Raw genomic sequence first — 21,821 nt, 5'->3', positions numbered from 1 at the left:
GCAGCTATAACTTGCAACAGCTGGCTATAGTGCCTAAGGGACCGTAAGCCAGCTGAGAATTCTCATATTGGAGCAGAATTCTGCTCTGTCCTCTTCTTTCTGATGATGTGCCCCCTGTGCAAGGTGTGGGGAGCCAGCTCTATCAGCTTTACACTAGTTGAAAATTCCCCTCCACCAGAAACAGTACAATGATCAGAATAGCCTCTTTAGTCAAAGTTGGGGCCAGACTTCTCTGTCCTGTGCCTCTTGTGCGTGAGGAAATCTTCCTGATGAGTTAACTGACCTCTGGCCTACTCTTTCCTCTCACTGAATACTTCTGAAGTGGGGAAAGCTGGGGTCCATAGGGCACAACTTCCATGATCCCAATTCAGGCCTCCGTGGCAGAGACCAGGAACTTTAACCCAGTTCTGACAAATGAGGTCAACTTCTTTGATTACAGTAATACCCCATAATGTGGACATTTGCTACTCCTATAATCTCTGCTAGTTACCTCACCAAAAAGGGAGCTGTTCTGCTACTTATCTCAGTAACAGCAGTACTTGGGATTCAGTGGGCAAGGCAATGCCAGAACCCAAAATTCTTCACATGCTTACTGATGCTGTCATAGGTGCCGACTTCTGCTCCCACCAGTGGGTGCTCGACCCCTCTCTGCCCCCAGCCCTGCCCCCAATCCACCTCTTCCCCCAAGTCCCCACCCCTGCTCTACCTCCACTCCGCCGCCATTCCACCCCGCCTCTTTCCCGCCTCCTCCCTTGAGTGCGCTGTGCCCCCGCTCCTCCCCCTCCCTACCGGAGAGCCGGCAAACAGCTGTTTGACAGCAGGCAGAAGTGCTGGGAGGGAGAGGGAGGAGCAGGAACGCGGTGCAATCAAGGGAGGAGGCGGGGGGAGCTTGGCTGCCGGTGGGTGTGGAGCACCTGCTAATTTTTCCCTGTGGGTGCTCCAGCCTTGCAGCATCCACGCAGTCGACGCCTGTGGATGCTGTTATTGACAGCCAGGCCCATGAGACCAGGTTTCAATCCATTAGGCCCATAACAGTGGGTACAGAAATGTGGACTGAATTCATGGTTAGGAATTAGAGATCTATTTTATGAAGTAGCATGTGGATTTTTCGCAGCACAGTTCCTGTAGATTTCAGTGGAAGTAACATGCAAATCCATTGTGTAGGTGCTTTGAAAAAATATGGACAAATGTCAATCTCTATATTAACCATGATTGTGACTATAATACTTTCTAGTGCACATAGACAATAATATGGTAGAATAAAAAAAAAAATTGGTCACCGACTGGCTCAACAATAGAGATCGCCACATCAAAGAGAATCAACGGCTCTGAGTTGGTTGGACCTTCATGGACAGTTTAAAGTTGATTTTTTTTTTTTTCAAAGGCGAAAACATTGGGGAGGAAAAGAGAAAAATCTATTACAGTTCAATAGCTTCAGTTTTCACCATCATCAAAATCTACAATGAATTTCAGATTCATGTTGGGATGCTAGAGACAAATGTTTTGAGAGCCTAAATATCCAACCATAGTGGTCTAGCTGCAATGTACTAGAGGCCCAAACTCCAGATTGGCTTTTCCCCCACCTTCTGAGTCAAGAAATCATAAAGGTTGAGGAAAAGGCTAAGGACCTGAAGCAATGCCCATTGAAGTGAATGGAAACACTTCCGTTGATTTCAATGGACTTTGGGTCAGGTGCTGTTTCAAAGAGGAGCTTAAAGCAACTGCTGGCAGTTTCATCGACCTCATGAGAAATCTGTCTGGTCTCCCAAGCTATTTGCTGCAAGGAAGTAGCACTGATGTGTGTGGAGGAGAGGGGATACAAAGGGAGAAAGTATGTAAGAGGAAAATATAGCAGACCAGAAAGAAAGTGCTGAGAGTCTCAGAAAACCAAAGAGAGAAAATATGGGCAGATAGTACTTCTTAATGTTAAAAATGAAAATGAATTGCTCCTTTACAAAACATACCGAAACTGTTAATTGATATTTCAAGTTTATTAAAACTCTCTGCCTTTGAAAGAGTCTGTTATCCACATGACCCATCTCCTGTCATAACCCTCTTCATACATAAATCCAAGAAATCATTTCTGTTGTACTGTATTTCAGCAATTACAAATAAGGATGCTCTTTAAACTACCTGAATTTATCATGGATGGAAAGGGAAGACGACAGGAAGAAAACACATAATTGATTGCATTGGTAATAAAATATGTTCAGTCTCTTGTGATCACATGTATGAACTCTATTTCCTGAATAGCTGAACCACAAATTAAATTATGAAAGTGAATCACTGCACTCCCCAGAGACAATGATGAATTACTCTCTTTCTGAATCACATTTACACAGTGTATTATTTTTCAAAATAAAAACATCAGTCAGGAAAAAATCAGAACACTTCAGTCAAAATCATTTCGAGTCAGTTTTGAGGCAAGGTTTTACAATTCATTAATCATGGATAATTGGGCACATCTAAGCCTAGAGAGCACTGGCTGCTACAGCTCAACAGAAATACTGTAGGTCACAGATTGGCGGGTGGGGGGTGGGAAGGTGGGAGAGATAGAGACAAGAAGAAAAGAGCTAATCCTGTTGATTGTCAAATGGTCTAATCAACTGCAATATGGTCAGATGACACTATCTCACCCAATAGCTAGACCTCCATAAATTCAATTTTTTTTTCAAATGAACCAGCTAATAGAGAAAAAGTATTTCTTGGCACGTTTCCAGGCAGCACTGTACACCCTCACACCAGAGAAATGAGGAAGAGAGAAGCAGAATACCCAGCTCCTCGTGAATGTGGGACCTAATTACCAAAGAAACAGCTCATAGGTTGGGGAGAGTGGAGTTATTTGGTGGTTATGTTAAGCAGGTTGTTTTACAGGGCAAGACAGAGCCTGGTGAGTTACAGACAGGGGTGCTCAAAAGCTTATCTTGAAAATTAAATTAAAAATTAACTTACAATATGGCATTTTGAAAATCTTCTGCTGTATCCCCCACTGCTAACAACTGCCCAGTGGAGGATTTCATCTTACCACTAGATAACAGATATTTTATCACTACTATTCTACTCTTAGTATTACTGCTGTGATGCTGGCAGACCCAGTCAGATCAGGGCAACAGACCAATAGACTTTTGTATTAGTATAGATCAAAATGAGTGTAAATGTATGAGTGTACTCAGGTGTTTGAACTTCATGAAAATTAGAGGAATGTTACTTGTATTATTTTCATTCATTTGTTCCTGTTCTAATGTAATAGCAAACATTTTCATTGTGTACACCCCTGTAACTAAATAGCCCAACAAAGAAATCTTGTGAAATGCCAGTGAAGGACTTAAACAGAAAATGTTAATTTCAAAGCAAGTGGCCATTATGTATGATGGCTCTTCACTCCCTGTCATCAAAAGAAAAGCCACTGTGGGTAGAGAGACTGTCAGCTTGCTCTCGGAGTGAAGAAACTACAAATATGGACTCATGGAAAGATCCTTCATCTCTGGACTGTTTGGACTTTTACAGGGAACTGTACCAGATGCAAAGCAGAGATCCCCAGAGACAATCTGGGTACCCTAAAAAGACTTTTGGGAGACTGGCAGTTTATTACATCACTGCCACCACTTAGAATTACAAACAGTGACTCACCTGTTATATTTTACCTGCTTTTAGCTCTCAATTACTCTCATTTCCTTTTCTTAGCTAATAAACCTACAGTTAGTTTACTACAGAATTGGCTGCCAGCATTGTCTTTGGTGTAACCTCTGCAGTACCAACTGATCTGGGGTAAGCAGCTGATCACTTGGGATTGGGAGCAACCTGATGTGGTGTGATTTTTGGTTTAAGTGACCGTTTCATCACAAAGTCCAGTCTGTGACTACATGGTAGAGTGGTAGAGTGATTCGGGAGTTCACATTTGTTACTGGCTTGGTGAAATCTAGTTATAGAACATACCACCAGCCTGGGATATATGCCCTGTTTTTTGACACTCTGCCCCGAGGTAGGCACTTAGGGTTATGAGCCACTGCAGACAGTGTGACAACGACTACCGCTTCTACTATACTAGGAATTTCTAAAAACATGCGATTTCATTGTACAGCAAATCTACTCATTAGAACATGGGTCTCAAAGTCCCGGCCTGCGGGCCATCTGTGGCCCGAGAACCTCCACACTGCGGCCCGTGGAGGAGAGATGCAGGCAGACACGCTGCTGGCAATGTCTGCTGCAGGCCCAGCCCCCCGGAGTTCCCATTGGCTGGGGGAAAGGGACCATGACTAGTCGCTGCGCAGAGTCATCATCATTAGTTGCTGGGCAGAGTCAGCCATGGAGGCAGCATCACTCTTTTCCACAATGAATATAAACAAGTCAAAATATTGAACACAACCATCTGATGCCCACCTTGCTGCAATCCTGAAGGTTTCAACCGCTCAGTCACTGAGGTCAAACATCAACAGACTGACAGAACTGAAGCATTGCCAGGTGTCTGGCAAACACTAAAAACTCTGGCTGGCGAAGAACTATATAAAGTTGTAGGACAGTTTTATTATTTCTAAGAAATTTGAAATAAAAAAAATACAATATAAACGCTTTCTTTTCTGAAAACCATCTTCAGTGACATTATTGGCCCGCTGGGAGAAGTTGAGGACTGGCACTGGCCCTAAGGTAAATTGAGTTTGAGACCCCTGCTTATAGGTTTACTCCTTTATTGTGTAAACATTCAAATCCACAAACATAAATGTCACTTTCTATGGATCAGCTAAATTGGCTTATGGAATTTTATTGAGTCAGGTTATTAGGATAATATTTTTAATATTAGGAAATTTAAGAAGAATATGAAAGGAGAAACCCTGAGCTTTCTGAAGTATAAAATGAATATCTATACATGTCCCAGCATTTACACTAGCAGGGAGCAAATTTCATCACCACTCTGCAGAATTAGGAGAAGTTGCTTTGGACATCTGGGTAATAATTTGTGAAGTTAATACCTTAAAAATAATAATCTCACAGAAATGAAGGCGGATCCTGAAATCAAAGAGTTATATGAGCTAGAGCTTTTTTTTTTTTTTTTGGGGTGAGAGTTAAAATGTGTCAGCTGGGAGATATGGGGACAAACAGGGGACCTGCCCACTGACAAAACTGGTGCATCAGAATGGACCAATCATCAGGCTAGTCTGGTAGCCTGCCTCCTACTGCAACTAGCATCACAGTTATACATAATATGCATAATTGTACAGTTGTGAAAGGAAGCTTCGCCTGACCCCAGCTGCTGATTAGCTTTATACCCTGAAGCATAAGGGCTAATAACCTTCCTTTTGTTTTTCTAGCTAGTTTAATTGCAGTATTGCCCTTCATAAAAATCTAATCTTTTATTTTTATGTGAACACTTACTAAGCTATTTGCCTCAGTAAATCAATGCAGCAGCAAGTTCCACATGATCCTGGATGATAAAAGTACTGTAGAGTAAGGGCTCATCCAAAGCTCACTGAAGTCAGTGGAAAGACTCCCACTGACTTCAGTGGGACTGGATGAGGCATTACACCCTCCTAGAAATATAATAAGCCTACTGTAAGTAGAAGCTCACAGCATGCTCTGAATAAAGTGTGCGCATATTAAATACAGTCCAAACTTACAATAAAACAAACCGCAGAAAGGGGGTAAGTTAACCATAAAGACACACGCATCTCTGCCTAAACTTTTTCCTCAAGTATGGTTCTTGCTAAGGCTTTTCCCTGCATGACCTCCCCTGTCCCAGCCTCTACTTCCCTCTGCATCAGAATAAGACACTCAAATCCCTCTTATATCCTGTCTGGAGTTAAAGTGATCCATCTGCTAGCAGAAGCCAGCAGTAGTTACATCTTCATATAGGGTTCTAGCACCTGAGTTTAGGGGGAATTTAGCATAATTCAGCATTCCTGTGCAGTGCCTTAGAAAGTGACACCTTGTCTCACACATATATACATTTTGAAAAAAAAAATATTTGCGAGATAGTTTTTATCTTCAAAAAGCACTATACAAACATTAATCGACAACAACCCTGTGTGGCAGGGAAGCAATAGTATCCTCAGTTTATAGACCCGGAGACTAAGGGTATGTCCACACTGGCAGAGTTACAGCACCGGCTGTTACAGTGCTGCTCAGAAGGCACTGAAGGGAAACCGCTGTTGTGTATTCACACTGCCAGCTGACTGCACAATAGCGTGTTCACACTTGCGGCACTTGCAGTGGTATTCGGAGTGGTGCACTCTGGGCAGCTATCCCACAGAACGTCTCTTCCTCTTCTGCCATTAAGAGTTGTGGGAAGGCGGAGGGAGTTGCAGGGCATCCTGGGTCCTGTCTCAATGCCCCGTGATACATTGCTTCGCATCCCAGCAATCCCTGTGCTTCCGTCCACATTTGGCACCATCTGCGCGCCCTGCCTCTTCGATCTGCAGAAATGGATCCCGCACTGTTGACCAATATGTTGCTCGCTCTCACTAACACATCACGAGTGGCAGTGGAGTTATTTCTTAAACTAAACTACAAAAGCAAGAGGAGTTTCACATCGATCTCGCCACGCATAATAGCTACGACACGAGATTGCTTGTGGCATTCACGGAGATGCTGACCACAGTGGAACGCCACTTCTGGGGGTCAGTGAAACAACCACTGAGTGGTGGGATCGCATTGTCATGCATGTCTGAGATGACGAGCAGAGGCTGCAGAACTTTCGGATGACGAAAACCACACCCATGGGACTGTGTGATGAGCTCGCCCCAGCCCTGCGGCGTAAAGACATGAGAATGAGAGCTGTTCTCTGTTGCTGGAGAAGTGTGTGGTGATTGCACTGTGGAAGCGGGCTACTCCAGACTGCTACCGATCGGTTGCTAACTGGTTTGGAGTGGGAAAGTCGACCATTGGACGAGTGTTGACAGAAGTGTGCAGGACCTCTAATTGCATCCTGCTCCAAAAGACCCTGACTCTGGGCAACATGCGTGACATTGTGGATGACTTTGCACAAATGGGCTTCCCTAACTGCGGAGTCGACAGATGGCATGCATATTCCAATTCTGGTACCAGACCACCTAGCCTCCAAGTACATTAATCAGAAGGGGCATTTCTCTAGGGTTCTCCTGGCGCTTGTGGATCACTGTGGGGGTTTCACAGACATTAACGCAGGCTGGTCTGGAAAGGTGCATCATGCACGCATCTTTTGGAACACTGGCCTGTTCAGGAAGCTGCAAGCAGGGGCTTTCTTTTCAGACCAGAAAATCACTGTAGGGCAAATCAAAATGCCCATTGCGATCCTGGGAGACCCTGGCTACCCCTTAATGCTGTGGCTTATGAAGCCATACATGGGGCACCTTGACAGCAGCAAGGAGCTGTTCAATGATAGGCTGAGCAAGTGCAGAATGACTTTTGAGTGTGCTTTTGGCCATTTAAAGGCCCACTGGTGCTGCCTACATGGGAGGCTGGACCTGTCCGATAACAATATTCCTATGCCTACAGCTGCATGCTGTACACTCCATAATATTTGTGAAGGGAAGGGAGAAAGCTTAACTCAAGGCTGGACTGCTGAGGCTCAGCGCCTGGAGGCTGAATTTGAACAGGCAGAGACTAGGGCTATTAGAGGGGCGCAGAGAAGGGCCATAAGGATCAGGGATGCCTTGAGGCAGCAATTTTATGCTGAAAGCCACTAATATTTGTTGCTATGCTCAGGAGTGCAGTGCTTGTAATGCTAGGAGGTGATTGTGATTGATGCAGACGATGCACTATGAAGGTTTAAGAAAATTGCCTGTTACTTTGCAGGGCTCTGTTTGCTTTCAATTAATGGAATAAAGATTGCTTTCAAACCAACACAATTCTTTTATTAAAAACAACAACTGGAAGAGAGAGACTGTCAGGGTTCCTTCCCCACTCTGAACTCTAGGGTACAGATGTGGGGACCCACATGAAAGACCCCCTACACTTATTTTTAATCAGCTTAGGTTAAAAACTTTCCCAAGGCACAAATTTCGCCTTGTCCTTGAACAGTATGCTGCCACCACCAAGTGATTTAGACAAAGAACAGGGAAAGGACCACTTGGAGTTCCTATTTCCCCAAAATATCCCCCCAAGCCCTTACACCCCTTTTCCTGGGGAGGCTTGAGAATAAACAAGATGAGCACAATCCAGCCTTGGATTTTTAAGACCCAAAAAACCCAATCAGATTCTTAAAAAACAGATCTTTATTAGGAGAACAAAAAAAAGATAAGAGAACAACTCTGTAAGATCAGAATGGAAGATAATCTTACAGGCAGTCAGATTCAAAACACAGAGAATCCCTCTAGGCAAAACCTTAAGCTACAAAAAGACACAAAAACAGGAATACACATATTCTCCAGCACAGCGAATATCACAAGCCAAAACATTTCTAGCTAGATTATTTACTAACTTTACAGGAGTTGGAGGGCTTGTATCCTTGATCTGTTCCTGGCAAAGGTATCACACAGACAGACAGAAGCCTTTTCCCTCCCCCTCCAGATTTGAAAGTATCTTGTCTTCTCATTGGTCATTTTGGGTCAGGTGCCAGCCAGGTTACCTGAGCTTCTTAACTCTTTACAGGCAAAAGGACTTTGCCTCTGGCCAGGAGGGATTTTATAGCACTATATACAGAAAGGTGGTTACCCTTCCCTTTATACTTATGACAGAGACAAACAAAAAAACCACATCAATACTGTGGGGGATGGGGGAATGGAGGGTCCCAGGAGGAGGTGCGGCCCCAGGATGGTTAAAGATTTGTGTATGTCCAGGTATCACATGGAACCTTCTCCTTTGGAGTACAGTGCAGCGGGTACTGTACTTCAGCAGGGCTAAACTGCAGAGAGATGGGTGTTGAGTGCAGTGGGTACTGGGAGTCCGCAGGGCTGGACTGTGACGGGGCAGGCATGGAATACCATGGGTACAGACTGGAGCCAGGAGGTTAATAAGAGTGTGTTGGTGGTGTCTGGGGGGGCGCATGGGAAAGAGTTTTGTGACAGCAGCTGCAGGACAGGGCAGGCACGGAGCTGCTCTGTTTGCAGTGGCAGTAGCGCCTGGAGATTGTCCGCTTGGTGCTCCATAACTTTTAAGAGCCGCTTCGTGGCTTCATTCTGGCACACTGCGTTCTCCTTTCGGTCCCTATTCTCGTTATTCCGGCACTCCTTCGATTCTTGTTTTTCGACAGCGGAGTGCATCATAATCTCACGCCGAAAGTCCTCCTTACTTCTTCTTGGCCGCTTTCTAATTCTGTGCAGCCGTTCAGCCGGCGATAACAAAGAGGGAGGGCTGGACTCCCAAGGTCATATCTGTGAAGTCGAAATGCCACAGTTTACAGAAGCAGTATTGTTTGCAACACACAACACTGATTCAGTGACTTAAAACACAGACACTATTCACATACCTGTCATTAACTGGCTGACCGAGGCAAGCACACATGAGCCACAAGACCCCCAAAGTGGTGAGTAACTGCAGAGGCAGGGGAAATCAGTGTTCCAGGACCATAATACTGTACACTGGGAACGTGGCTCTTGGGACAGCCAGCACTGTAGGGGGGGCCTGGTAATCATTCCTGTCCCCACATTTTCCACAGGCTGTGTTCATTATGGAAGATATCTCGCTTTTGATGGTGAGCAGGGAATCAAGGGAGGATCTTCTCCAAGACTGCTGCTTCTGCCCTGGCCCTTATGTGGCACATCTGTGGAGAGCAATGGTGTGTCCCCCCAGTGACACCAGAGTAGTGCAGGAAAGTTACCCTTAATGGGGCAAGAAACAAAGCAGCTCTGCCAAAGAATCTGCGGCAGAAGATTGCCCAGTATCTCCATGAGAGTTTCCTGGAGATCTCCGAGGCAGATTCCTGTGTTGTGAGGGAGTCAATCAAGAACCTGTTCTGCTGCTCAGATTAGGCATGTGGTGGTATCATACAGACACAAACCTGCTTTCTGCAACCCTCCTGCCCCCAACAACTCGCCTCAGCGATTCCCAAAATCAAAGCCACTTGCCAGGGGCCTCCTATCCTGTTTGTTCTTCGCCAAGTTCTGACAACTGTGACTGGCTAGCCTCCTCCGGGGCAAAGAAGAGCTCCTGGTTGCATGCATCTCTGACCTCTGAGTCATCCTCTGTCTCTGGGTCACCCTCCCGTGCCACATCCTCGTCCAATATTTCCTCCTCCTGGCTCGGTCCACCCTCGACTGGCAGGCAAGCCACAGAAGTATCCACAGCGGCCTTTGCTGTGGAGGTGGGGTCATCACAGAGTATCGCGTCCAGCTCTTCATAGAACTGGCAGCTCACGGGCACAGCTCCGGAGCAGCCGTTTGCCTTCCACGCCTTGTGGTAGGCGTTCTGTAGCTCCGTCACTTTGACCCTGCACTGCAGTGTGTCCCGGTCTTGGCCCCTTTCTGTCATGCATCATGAAATCTGTCCGTAGATATCATAATTCCTATGTCTGGAGCACAGCTGGAACTGGACAGTCTCCTCTCCCCAAATGCTGATGAGGTCCAGCAGCTCAGCGTTGCTCCAAGCAGGGGATCGCCTGGTGCATGGAGCAAGCATGGCCACCTGGAAAGATGTGCTGAGACCACTGCACGCATCACTGAGCAAACAGGAAGGGGACTTTCAAAATTCCCACACAATTTAAAGGGTGGGGCTCACGGTTGGTCACCTGAGGGCAGGGCAGTAGAGTTCAAACCGATGACCAGAGAGGTGAGAAAAGGCATTGTGGGACACCGCCCGGAGGCCAATCGCAGTGCTGTAATCGACCAGGGTGCCTACACTGTGCAGGAAATGGCCCAACTTTATTATCATGCACATTGTGTAAAGAGTTGTCACTTTGGATGGGCTATCACCAGCAGGAGAGTGAATTTGTGTGGGGGCGTGGAGGGTGAGAAAACCTGGATTTGTGCTGGAAATGGCCCACCTGATGATCACTTTAGATAAGTTATTACCAGCAGGACAGTGGGGTGGGAGGAGGTATTTTTTCATATTCTCTGTGTATAAATAAAGTCTGCTGCAGTTTCCACGGCATGCATCCGATGAAGTGAGCTGTAGCTCACGAAAGCTCATGCTCAAATAAATTGGTTAGTCTCTAAGGTGCCACAAGTACTCCTTTTCTTTTTACACTGTCACTGCAGCACTGTAGCCCCAGTGCAGAAAACTGGGTGATTTTTTTTTACAGTGCTGCAACTGTGCAGTTTCTGCTCACTAAGTGACTTGTCAGCCTGTACACCTCGGGAGTTACTGCGCAGGGAGCTGCTTTACTGTGCAGAAACTTGCCAGTGTAGACAAGGCCTGAGGTAAAAAAGTTGAACTGCCTGAGGACACATAGGAATTAAGTGGCAGGGCCAGAAAAAGAGCTCAGAAGTTCCTGACTCCAGCTGCTGTGCTTATTCCTTTTGGCCAAACTGTTTCATCTCTCATATGAGCAAAACCAGAGATGGTGGGAGCAAAGAAAAGTCACACACACAATTGGTCACAAAAATTATAATTGTCTAGATAAATCTATAAAGATCAATGTGGAAAATCATACAAAATACTTTAGTAAATAAAAGCAAAGACAAAAAATACTCTGTGGCAAAGAAGATTTTAAATGTATTGTGCTGATACAGTACTAATATGCAGTTAATATTTTATTAAACTCTGGTAGAGGAGCAGCAAGTATGTGTTTTCAGCATGACTTCTGCTTAAGCTGCAAATTAATAAACATATATGCTAATAAGTCAAACTGTCAAGGGACTGATTAGTTTTCCAACACTAAAACACAGTGAAAAAGTTCTAGTGAAGTGTTGGTCTGTGGCAGAATCTGGCACCCCACTGTTAATCAACCTCACAGCATGTGAACATATTAATAGGACCAGAAATCTGTGCTTCAGTAAAAGACCTACCTGCACTTCTAAAATAAAAGCACCATTTTCAAAAACCGATAGCAATGCTATTCTGAATCAAGCTGATGTACCCAGAACATTGCCCTGTGAGCAGAAAGGGCACTGGTAAGATCATATATAAGTAGTCCCACGAGATAAACATGATGATCACACCATGCAAAGTGAGACTAAAACTCAGCAATATTATGAAACATTGCCTATTGCCTGATGGTGATATTGCACAGTTGCATTTGCTAAGAGAAGAGCTGTGTTTTGACCATGGAGTTTTCCCCATAACAAGGGGGAGGATGAAGTGACTGGAGAACAGCCTTACACCAGCCCTGGGACTGAGCTGGTATAACGTACCATTATTATTTTATTTGGATGCAGAGTTTGAAGGGACTTCCGCAACAGCAATGCATGCCAATTTTCAGAGGCCTAACAATTCTGAGCCATAGCCCTGTCCACAAATTGTCACTTGATTCACTACCCTAACAAGCTAAGACCTTCAAATGCCACAGCTTACAAACTCTGAATTGACATACCCAGGTGCAATGGGATGGCAACAACCATGAGGCGGGTAAGGTTATTCCAGGTTTTAGGCCTTTAAACCTCTCAAGTTTACAAATTTCATGAGATTACTTACTTTTCTAAAGTTCTTCTGACTGAATTATTGTCCCCTTAACTCAGTTATTTGGCCTGTACTTATATTGATATAAAAATACCATTCTCTTTTTAGGCAGTCCATCAGGCCTGGATTAGTCCAGGGCTGGGTCCTGAACCTAGGGAGGTGCCAGGATCATTCAAAAGTTAGATGTGCTGATCCACTACTGGTACCTAGATAGACTGTGGCATTATGACCGGCAGTGGAGGCAGGTAGCATGGACTGGGGTGCAGCGGCCCACCACCTCACAGCCGACTGGGTGGCGATATCTCCATTGGTGGCACTAGCAGGACCATGGATGAGATATATTTCACAGGGAAGCCAGAAGGAACTTGGGACCAAGATTTTTGGAAGCACTCTGTACCCAGCAGCTCCCATTGCTCTCTTCTTCTCCATGGGAGCTGCTAGGTGTGGAGAAATTTTCAAGTGCTGCCCGCTTCATTTAGATACCTGAATGGGGGCTGAGCGTTTTTAAAAATCTGTCCACTGAAGTGAAAAAGGGCAGAGCATCAATTCCCGCTGTTCCAGGTCACGACAGAACAAAGTCAAGCAGGGGAAGGAGGATGCAGCAGGCAGCACATGCTTACTTAGACCTGTAGACCCAAACTGTTGCTACATATTGCACCAAATCTGGGGTCTCCAGAGACTGGGGGGGGCAAAGACCAGAACAGCTGAGAAAGGTACATTTTATTCCCTTTCAATGGGATTTCTGGGGACAAAATGGGAGTTGGGGCTCTGAAATAGGAAGAAAGCATCTTTGAGGAGGAGTGTGCTGCCAAGGTGACACGGCAGAAGGGTTTGTAAGGAGATCCTGACTAGAACTAAGCTTGTCCCTGACAAAGGCCAACATTTTGGCCAATACAATCCCCAATAGCATTAATATGCCCCAGTCTATCTGGAGTCCTCTGATCAATTGCCTTCCGCAGCAGCACAGATCTTCTTTCCCATTGTTTGTTCCAACCTCAGCAAGGCAAGAGCTTGAGAAGAAAAGAATATGCAACTTTCTCCCTGCATTTGACCCACAGACTTCCAACTTGTCACAGCATAGAGTCCTCAGGAGGAGGATGTAGACTGTGTCGCTCAGGCACACCTGTTGAAAGGAGGCCGGTCTACCCCCTCCAGTCACTGAATGAATTGCTGAAAGAAGAACAGTAAGATGGACAAAAGGCAATCTTAAAAACAGATAGCCCACTTGAAAATTCCACAGATATGTATGATGTAATAATTGCTAGGTGGTCTACTAATGTAAATTCCTTAATGTAACTATAGTCCTCGGGTAATTTTCTTACCTCAGTTCGATTAAAGTCCCTGGTCTGTTGACTAACTGGCAATGAGTCAGAATAAGAATCCAATAATGCGCAGTCACGTTTAGGCTTAAGGGAAGCTGGAGGGAAAGCAAAGATACATGTCTTTGTTTAATAACACACATATTTTACATGTATTAGATTATTATTTTTCTTCCCCACCCCTTCATACTGCATCTGATCTGGATAACAAGGTGATAAGTACTGTACAGAAAATCATTTTCTCTTGTATTATTTTTAAGTAACAGCATGTAGTGATGTATAAGTCTAATACATTGTAGAAACAATTGGGTGAAATTGAGGACAGATTTTGATACTATTCAGCCACCCAAAAACAACGGTGACTGAAGTTTTATTTGTGCCTTTTCTTCAACTGATCTAGAGTCAATACAGTTGGCATTACAGACTGGAGTGTTAGAACTATAAAACCTATTTGACAGGCCTGCAACTTCCTGTTTGTGTTATCTAGAATGGAAAATGTATTAGAACCCACACTACGCAATATAACTAAATGTCAGCGAAAAGCACGAAGACTAATCACAACACTTGCTTCAGTCTGTATCATCTTTAATAGTTTTCAATCAGGTAAATACTGGGAGCAGGAGAAACAACCCTGCAATTTGTTAAGGTAACATTTGCAACACCCATGTTTTTGTTCTATATACACAGGCCCTTCTGCTAACACTCCTCAGGGATTAGTCCCTTTAAACCATGAAGCATCTTGGTAGCTAGAAAACTATTTTTCTTAAGATTAATATGTTGAGTAGCAGAATAACCAATTCACAAGTCCAGTTTCTGATTAGCATCTGGTCCCTCCAAACAAACTAAGCTTTTACAAATCTGTATTAATTTAAAATACAGTTAGGTTACTAGACAGGGCAATCAGCTTTATGTTTTTTTATTTTAATTCAAGAAAAGCTTTCAAAGCAAAACACAGTGGGTCAAGTTCTTAATGGGAGTTACCCCAGCACAGAATTTAGCCCTGAACTTGTAGTTCACAAAACAAGCCATGTAAGTAGCAAAATTCATTCATCCTTAAATGCTTCTTTTGCAAGTCATTTTTTTATTTTAAACTTTTAACATTTCGATCAAATGCAGAAAATTCTGCTTGAGCCATATGAGTAAAGGACTCAGTCTACCCCATACTGGACTTAATACAACAGGCTAATGAGAACTGCTATCAAATAGACTTACATTCCTAAATGGCCAAGCAAAACCTTGATTTCATAGACATTAAACTATGGTACAGGACTTCTCCCATAAAAAATGTTTCATACCGAGTTGTCATAAATTCTAGCGTTGTACTTGGAAGTGGGTATAAAAAGGGTCCATAACATATATGGGGAAGCACACCCTACTGCTTTATTTATTTATTTATATTTGTATTCCAAAAGTTGTTGGTTCAGAAGCCTGTACTGAGTGTGATTCACTGTGCAAGGTTTTTTTTTTTCTATACACACTTCTCCTTTCAAAAATCTCTATCTTTATCTGTGAATCTTGTCTAAGTAGAGCTGTAAGTATTAGCTAAATGTCAAATCCCTCAACTACTTTGCCAATATCACTGCTAGAATTAATGGTTAGCCCTTGAAAAGCTTTGCTGCTTAAAAGAAACAAAACAGAGCTCATTTAGGAAGATAGAAGGCCACAGTGCAAACAGGGGAGCTCAGAACAAAAACTAGGTGCAAAGAAGAGGAAAAAATATATGGGAAAAAACCTCCCAGGCAACTGTCTGCCCTACTTTTTAAAATGTAATGTTTGGAGTTACATAGAAGATGCTTACAGAAGCATGCTGATTTCAGTTATTATTAATTGTATGTATTATAGTACTGCCTGGAAGCCAGCACCCCATTGTTCTAGGCACTGTACAAATATGTAATAATGGGACAGTCCCTGCCACAAAGAGCTTACAATCTAAATATATAAGACTATAGACAACAGGTGGCTACAACAAGCAGATCAGGAAGCACAAGGACACAGCGAGACACCATCGGCCAGGACGATAAGCAGCCATGATCTTCTCCCTTTTTTTCTCCTCATGTATTTTTTTTCATTAAAATTAAGTAGATATTAGAAGTGCCAAACTGACATAATGAAAACTGAGGTCCTCTATCAACAGATCAGATATTAGATGGACAGCAACAATGCAAGCTTCCCCCCACCATCCTGCCAAAGGGTCTCAACTATGACCTGGAGGAAACGCCTCAAAGGGTAGAGAAACGCAGACACACTATCCATGCTCATTCAGTCCTTGCTCTGTGCTCAAACTGTCAGTAAAAGGTGCTAACTAGTGCAAACTGTGGTGATGACTTTTCTTTTTAATATTGGAACCTTTCTTCTAGCCAGGAACGAGACAGAGACAACCAAATACGCTTCATGTAGGTCACCAGACTACTCTCAGGCCAGGTCTACACTACAGACCTAGAGCGACATAATTATACCGCTAAAGGTGGTGAAAAATTCACCCCTCTGAGCGACATAGTTATACCGACCTAACCCCCCATATAGACAGTGCTATGTCAGCAGGAAAGCTTCTCCTGCTGACATAGCTACCCCCTCTCAGAGAGGTGGATTAACTACGCTGACAGAAGAAGCTCTCCTGGCAGCATAGGAGTGTCTTCACTAAAGTGCTACAGTGAAAAAGGGCAGCTGAAGACAAACCCTCGGTCATTAGCAGCACAAACTAGCTTCTAGCTAGTGACCTAGACGTGTCAGACATTGTATTCCAGTATTGTCTTCCTGAGCTATCCATTTTCAGTTGTCCCTTCTAGAAAAGTCCCAAACTATGTAATAGGGACAAAACCATTAGTCTCCACTGAAATTTTCTACTGAAAAGATTCTAAAACCCTTTAATTTTACAGAAAATTGTACTAACTCTAGAGGATTTTGATATTTTTAAACTATCCTATAAAGTTCTCTTGTAAGGATATGTAATTGCCTATTAAATTCTGTGAGATGGCTTAAAGAGCCTAGAGAAAAGTTATCTATTAAATACTATAATACTTTTTGATAAGATTTTTTAAATATTCTTTATTCGTAGGATGACAAACATTCTGCAATAGCTAGAAACAAACCTGTTTGCAATTTAGCCTTTTGTTCTCAAATTTGCAGTGGAAATGCCTTTAGTTAATAAAAGCTTGGTGGATATTTATGAACAGCTGGATGCAATTCAAGTATTTGGTTTTAATTCAAGACAATAGGAGGAAGCCAAGAGAAAAACTGAAGACATGGAGATGAGGAAGGCTAGCTTAGAAAACACACAACCTGATTCATGCCAAGTGAGAGGTTCACAGTGCGGTCAGAGAAATGCCCTATTACTACTACTAATTCTTTCTATTACAGTAGCACCCAGAGGCCCTAATCATGACATGCTCAAGGTTCCACAGTGAAAGGCACTGTATAGAAAGACAAGATCCCTGTCTTGAACAGCTTACAGTCTAATTTAAAATGAGACTAGAAGCGAGCATAACAAACAGGAAGGAGATCCTGAGGGACAGAAGATGGAGGCAATAGTGATAATGACACACGATTATGCAGACTAATCATGAGAATATCTTGAAGGCTGATGTTTCATAAACAGTTTATACCACGGGTGGCCAACCTGTGGCTCTGGAGTCACATGCAGCTCTTCAGAGGTTAATATGCGGCTCCTTGCGTAGGTGCTGACTCCGGGGCTGGAGCTACAGACGCTAACTTTCCAATGTGCCGGGGGGTGCTCAATGCTCAACCCCCTGCTCTGTCCCAGGCTCTGCCCCCATTCCACCCCTTCCCCCAAGGCCTCTGCCCCTTCCCCCAAGCTTGCCATGCCCTTGCTCACCCCCCCCCCGAGACTCCTGCGCACCGCAAAACAGCTGATCGCAGCAGATGGGAGGCGTGGGGAAGGAGGGGGAGGCACCGATTGGTAGGGCTGTCGGCTGGAGCTGGGGAAGCTTATGAGGGCCTGCTGACGTTTTACTGTGGCTCTTTGGCAATGTACATTGGTAAATTCTGGCTCCTTCTAAGGCTCAGGTTGGCCACCTCTGGTTTATACCCGTGGATATGAAGATGGTGGATTGTAGAGAACAGGAATCTGACAGAAATTACTTCAGTGAATTGATACATGGGGGACATTTAGTTTTTTTAACTACAACTTGATTTGCTCTTTTCCTCTCCTTTAATAGTGCCAGCAAATTTAATGGAGATTTTATTAGCTCTTATATATTATCCCTTAGCACTGTAACTATTATCAGTAATTAATCCTCCTCACCCGAGAAAGCTGTGCACATTTTTTAATGGAAGGGTATGCACTTCAGTGTTAATGTGTAATGAAAATTGACAACATATGTCAATATCGCTCAACTGTACCTCAGTAGTGAGGTATACTACACATTGTAGACTCATTTATCCCCATCCCACACAAACTGGTGAAATCTCACTGTTAATTATAAAATATTAACAATAGGAATGGCAGATCAGGAAAATGAGTTATAGAAAAATTTGAGCTCTGCTAAAACCAGTAAACATATACAGCATTCAAGATAACCTGTAAAGCAGGTCAGTAATATTCCATCATTTCAAACATGCCTCCAAGAGTCATTAGGGCAAGACAACACATAAGCTAAAAGTCACCTACTTCATATGTGAAGTCTTGTGACATCCAGATTTGCCACAGATCTACTGACATCTGCCACTCCTAGCTATGCCTCAGGTTAGTAGAATCTAGACAGTAGAATTCTAGTAGACTCTAGTATTTCAACAGAACATGGAGACAGCCTATAGGGAACAGAGACTTTGGGGGTGGAGGGGGTCCCCTCAAGTTCCCTTCAGACCCCACTTCAAATCCTCGTACTGTCTTTCTCTCCCCTCAGCCGATGCCCAAGGGGATCTTGGAGCAAACAAACAAACGAAGAAAAGTCCTCTCCCCTCTTTCTTCCCTTATAGGGGAGAGGAGACTATAGAAAATTGAAAAGACACAAGGGTGACCTGGAACTTAGGCAGTCTTCCTGGGTCAGCCCTTAGATCTTAATCTACCCGAGGTCCACCTCCAGCCCCTCCTCAAAAGGTGTGCTGCTCTGAGGCTGGGCCGTGCAGCTTCAGAGAAGTGAGACTTATTGCTGTTTCCCTTTGGGCAGCATGACAAAGTTCCTCCTCTACCTTGGTGGGTCTTGCGCTTATTGGCGGATTTGCTTGCCTTGGAGCTTCACGGCAGCCCTCAGCTTGGCCATTTTTCTGAACCCACAGTCCAGTTCGACGACTCCTGTGTCTGACCACGAGTTGGGAGGTTTGTGGGGAATCCGAGCCCGCCCTCTACTCCGGGTTCCAGCCCAGGGCCCTGTGGAATGCAGCTATCTAGAGTGGTCCTGGAATGGGCTGTGCAAAAGCTACAACTCCCTGGGCTACTTCCCCATGGCCTCCTCCCAACACCTTCTTTATTTTCACCATAGGACCTTCCTCCTGGTGTCTGATAATGCTTGTACTCCTCAGTCCTCCAACAGTCCGCATTCTCACTCTCAGCTTCTAGTGCCTCTTGCTCCCAGCTCCTCTCACGTGCACCACAAACTGAAGTGAGCTCCTTTTTAAACTCAGGTGCCCTGATTAGCCTGCCTTAATTGATTCTAGCAGCTTCTTGATTGGCTGCAGGTGTTCTAATCAGCCTGTCTGTCTCAATTGTCTCCAGAAGGTTCCTGATTGTTCTGGAACCTTCCCTGTTACCTTACCCAGGGAAAAGGGACCTACTTAACCTGGGGTTAACATATCTGCCTTCTATTACTCTCCTGTAGCCATCCGGCCCAACCCTGTCACAGCAGGCTTGTCTCAGCTGTCTGGGCCGGGGCAACCTTCTCCCTGTTCACATCCCCCGCCCTCTTTCCTGTGGCAGGTTTTTCCTTTTGAACATCCACGCCCCCAATCAGCTCCAGAACAAGCCTTGCAGGTGTGCCTCATTGGTGCTGAACAGGCCCAGAGGAGCTTATTACTCCCCTCTTTGTCAGTGTACAGGTGTGCTCCTTCACAGAGATATGCTGCTGCTCCTTTTTTAAAAAAAAAAATTATTTTTTGGTTCTTCTTTAGCATTTTCCCTTTAAGCATAACTAAAAATGAATATTTTATCAAGCTACATTGAGAGGTACTACTCAGCTTCTAGCTAAATCTTTGTCTCTTACTAAAAAAGGCTGTTCTGGGTGACTGATGAGTTTCTGAAATGGTACAGGAATATCACAGCCTCACCTGGGTGAAGGTAATCTGGCAGTAAGGTCTCCGGCAGCGTATCTGGCAATGGATAACCATTCTTCCTAGCAACAATGAGGTGAAATGCAGCACAGAATTCTGGCAGCGTCAGCGCTCCATCACAGTCTACATCGCTCAGCTCCCTGTGAACATGGTATTCACATTTTTTGAGCCACTGCAGGAATGAAGCATATACATACACACACACACACACACACACAGTATATCCTTTATGTAAAAAGGTAACAATTCCCAAGTAAGTGGAATTTTTTTTAAAAATACTGTTTATTTTTTTTAAACATTTCCCTTTGAGAAGTGGAACAACCTGACTTTCCAATACTAGGAAGATTTTATATGGGAAAAAAGTGCTTTCTCTTTATGCCACATCATCCAATATTTTCTATCTGGTATTTCAAAAGCTGAAATTTGTCAAGAAATTACATTTGAGTATCCAAATTCAATCTCTCTTTCCGAAATGGTGTTGACAACAGTTCAGTTGGTCTATGCTAGCACTTAAACCCTATTCGGTAATGTTTCAGGCAGACCGATCAATGCAAACAGTTTTCAGAAAGTGCTTAATTACCAGGTGTAGACTGGCCTTAAAAGCTGCACAGCCGGATTGACTGATGCTGGTGGCAGTTTGGAATGTTAGCATTAAACAGCCCGTTAGCATTGCTGTCAGTTTAGTTTTAGGGCATGGCTACACTTGCAGATGTAGAGCGCTTCGAGTTAAACCAGCCTTCAGAGAGCGCAGTACGGAAAGCGCTGCAGTCTGTCCACACGGACAGCTTCAAGCGCGCTGGCGTGGGCACATTTGCAGCACTTGCAGCGACATTGGGAGCGGTGCATTATGGGCAGCTATCCCAGCATGCAAGTGACTGCAACATGCTTTTCAAATGGGGGGGGGTGGAGTGTGACAGGGAGTGTGTTGTGTGTATGTGGGGGGAGAGAGACTGGGTTTTTGGGGGGCTGAGAGCATGTCAGTATGCTGTCTTGTAAGTTCAGACAGCAGCAGACCTCCCCCCTCCCCCTCTCTCTCACACACAGCATTCCACACTAATGGCTTGGTTTGTCTCGAAGCAGATAAGCAAGCCAGCTGTCAGAAATGGAGCTTTCAAAGGGCATATCCGCATTCCTGCAGCAATTCAAAAATAATGACAAGACTGGCCACTTGACTTAAGGGAATTATGGGACATGTAGAACTGATCAGTGAAATTGTTTTTAATTGTTCACTTTATTACTGTAACTTCTTAAGCAAAGTTTTATGAATGAAACAACAACTCGCTAATTGAGTTTCACCCTTTAATCCAATTGCTGCTTAAATCACTGAAATTTGCACTGTTTCAACCTTGTAACTTCTGCTCACTGTTTGCCATTCCTTACACTTGTCCATATTATAACTCAAACTCCATTTTAAAATGCTCACTCCATTTTTGCAAAACCCTGCTGTAATCTGATTAGTTTAGTTTAGACGTGTGAATGAGGTATGTATGGATGATGGAATCAACCTCCAGCCCCAGCCTGTCCTAATGAAATAAAGTGTAAACACCCAACAGCTGAAGATGCAGACAACAGCCCTGACAAAGTAGGAGGAGTCCACCCTCAAAAGAAAAGAACAAAAGTACAATTGAAGAAACATCAAAGCCAGGTCCTAGGCTGAAAGTCATGTCTGCAATTGATGGGTAATCAATCACACCGAACCCAGAGGCAGTGTGACACAGCAAGACCTATAGACTCTGGATTCAAACTAAAGCCTACATAAAGGATGGATGAGATGAAAGACTTTGGAGGGTAACATTCTGCTGCCAACATGGAAGG

General features: G+C 44.1%; 1 protein-coding gene across 7 annotated transcripts in view; it reads right to left on the bottom strand.

The window, feature by feature from the left end:
- Positions 1-21,821, bottom strand: part of REPS2 (RALBP1 associated Eps domain containing 2) — a 150,149-nt gene that overhangs the window by 59,481 nt on the left and 68,847 nt on the right. For all 7 annotated transcript variants that reach the window (XM_084631749.1, XM_084631746.1, XM_084631747.1 and 4 more), the window contains exons 8-9: positions 20,004-20,146; positions 13,788-13,882 (exon numbers count right to left, since the gene is read on the bottom strand). In XM_084631749.1, coding sequence (XP_084487875.1) covers positions 13,788-13,882; positions 20,004-20,146 — 238 coding nt within the window. The remainder of the gene's footprint in view (positions 1-13,787; positions 13,883-20,003; positions 20,147-21,821) is intronic.

Source organism: Lepidochelys olivacea, assembly GCF_965140295.1.
Source record: "Lepidochelys olivacea isolate rLepOli2 genome assembly, chromosome: 1".
Lineage (NCBI taxonomy): Eukaryota > Metazoa > Chordata > Testudines > Cheloniidae > Lepidochelys > Lepidochelys olivacea.
The sequence above is the reverse complement of the archived record's forward strand: the minus strand, read 5'-3'. Positions and strand labels throughout refer to the sequence as shown.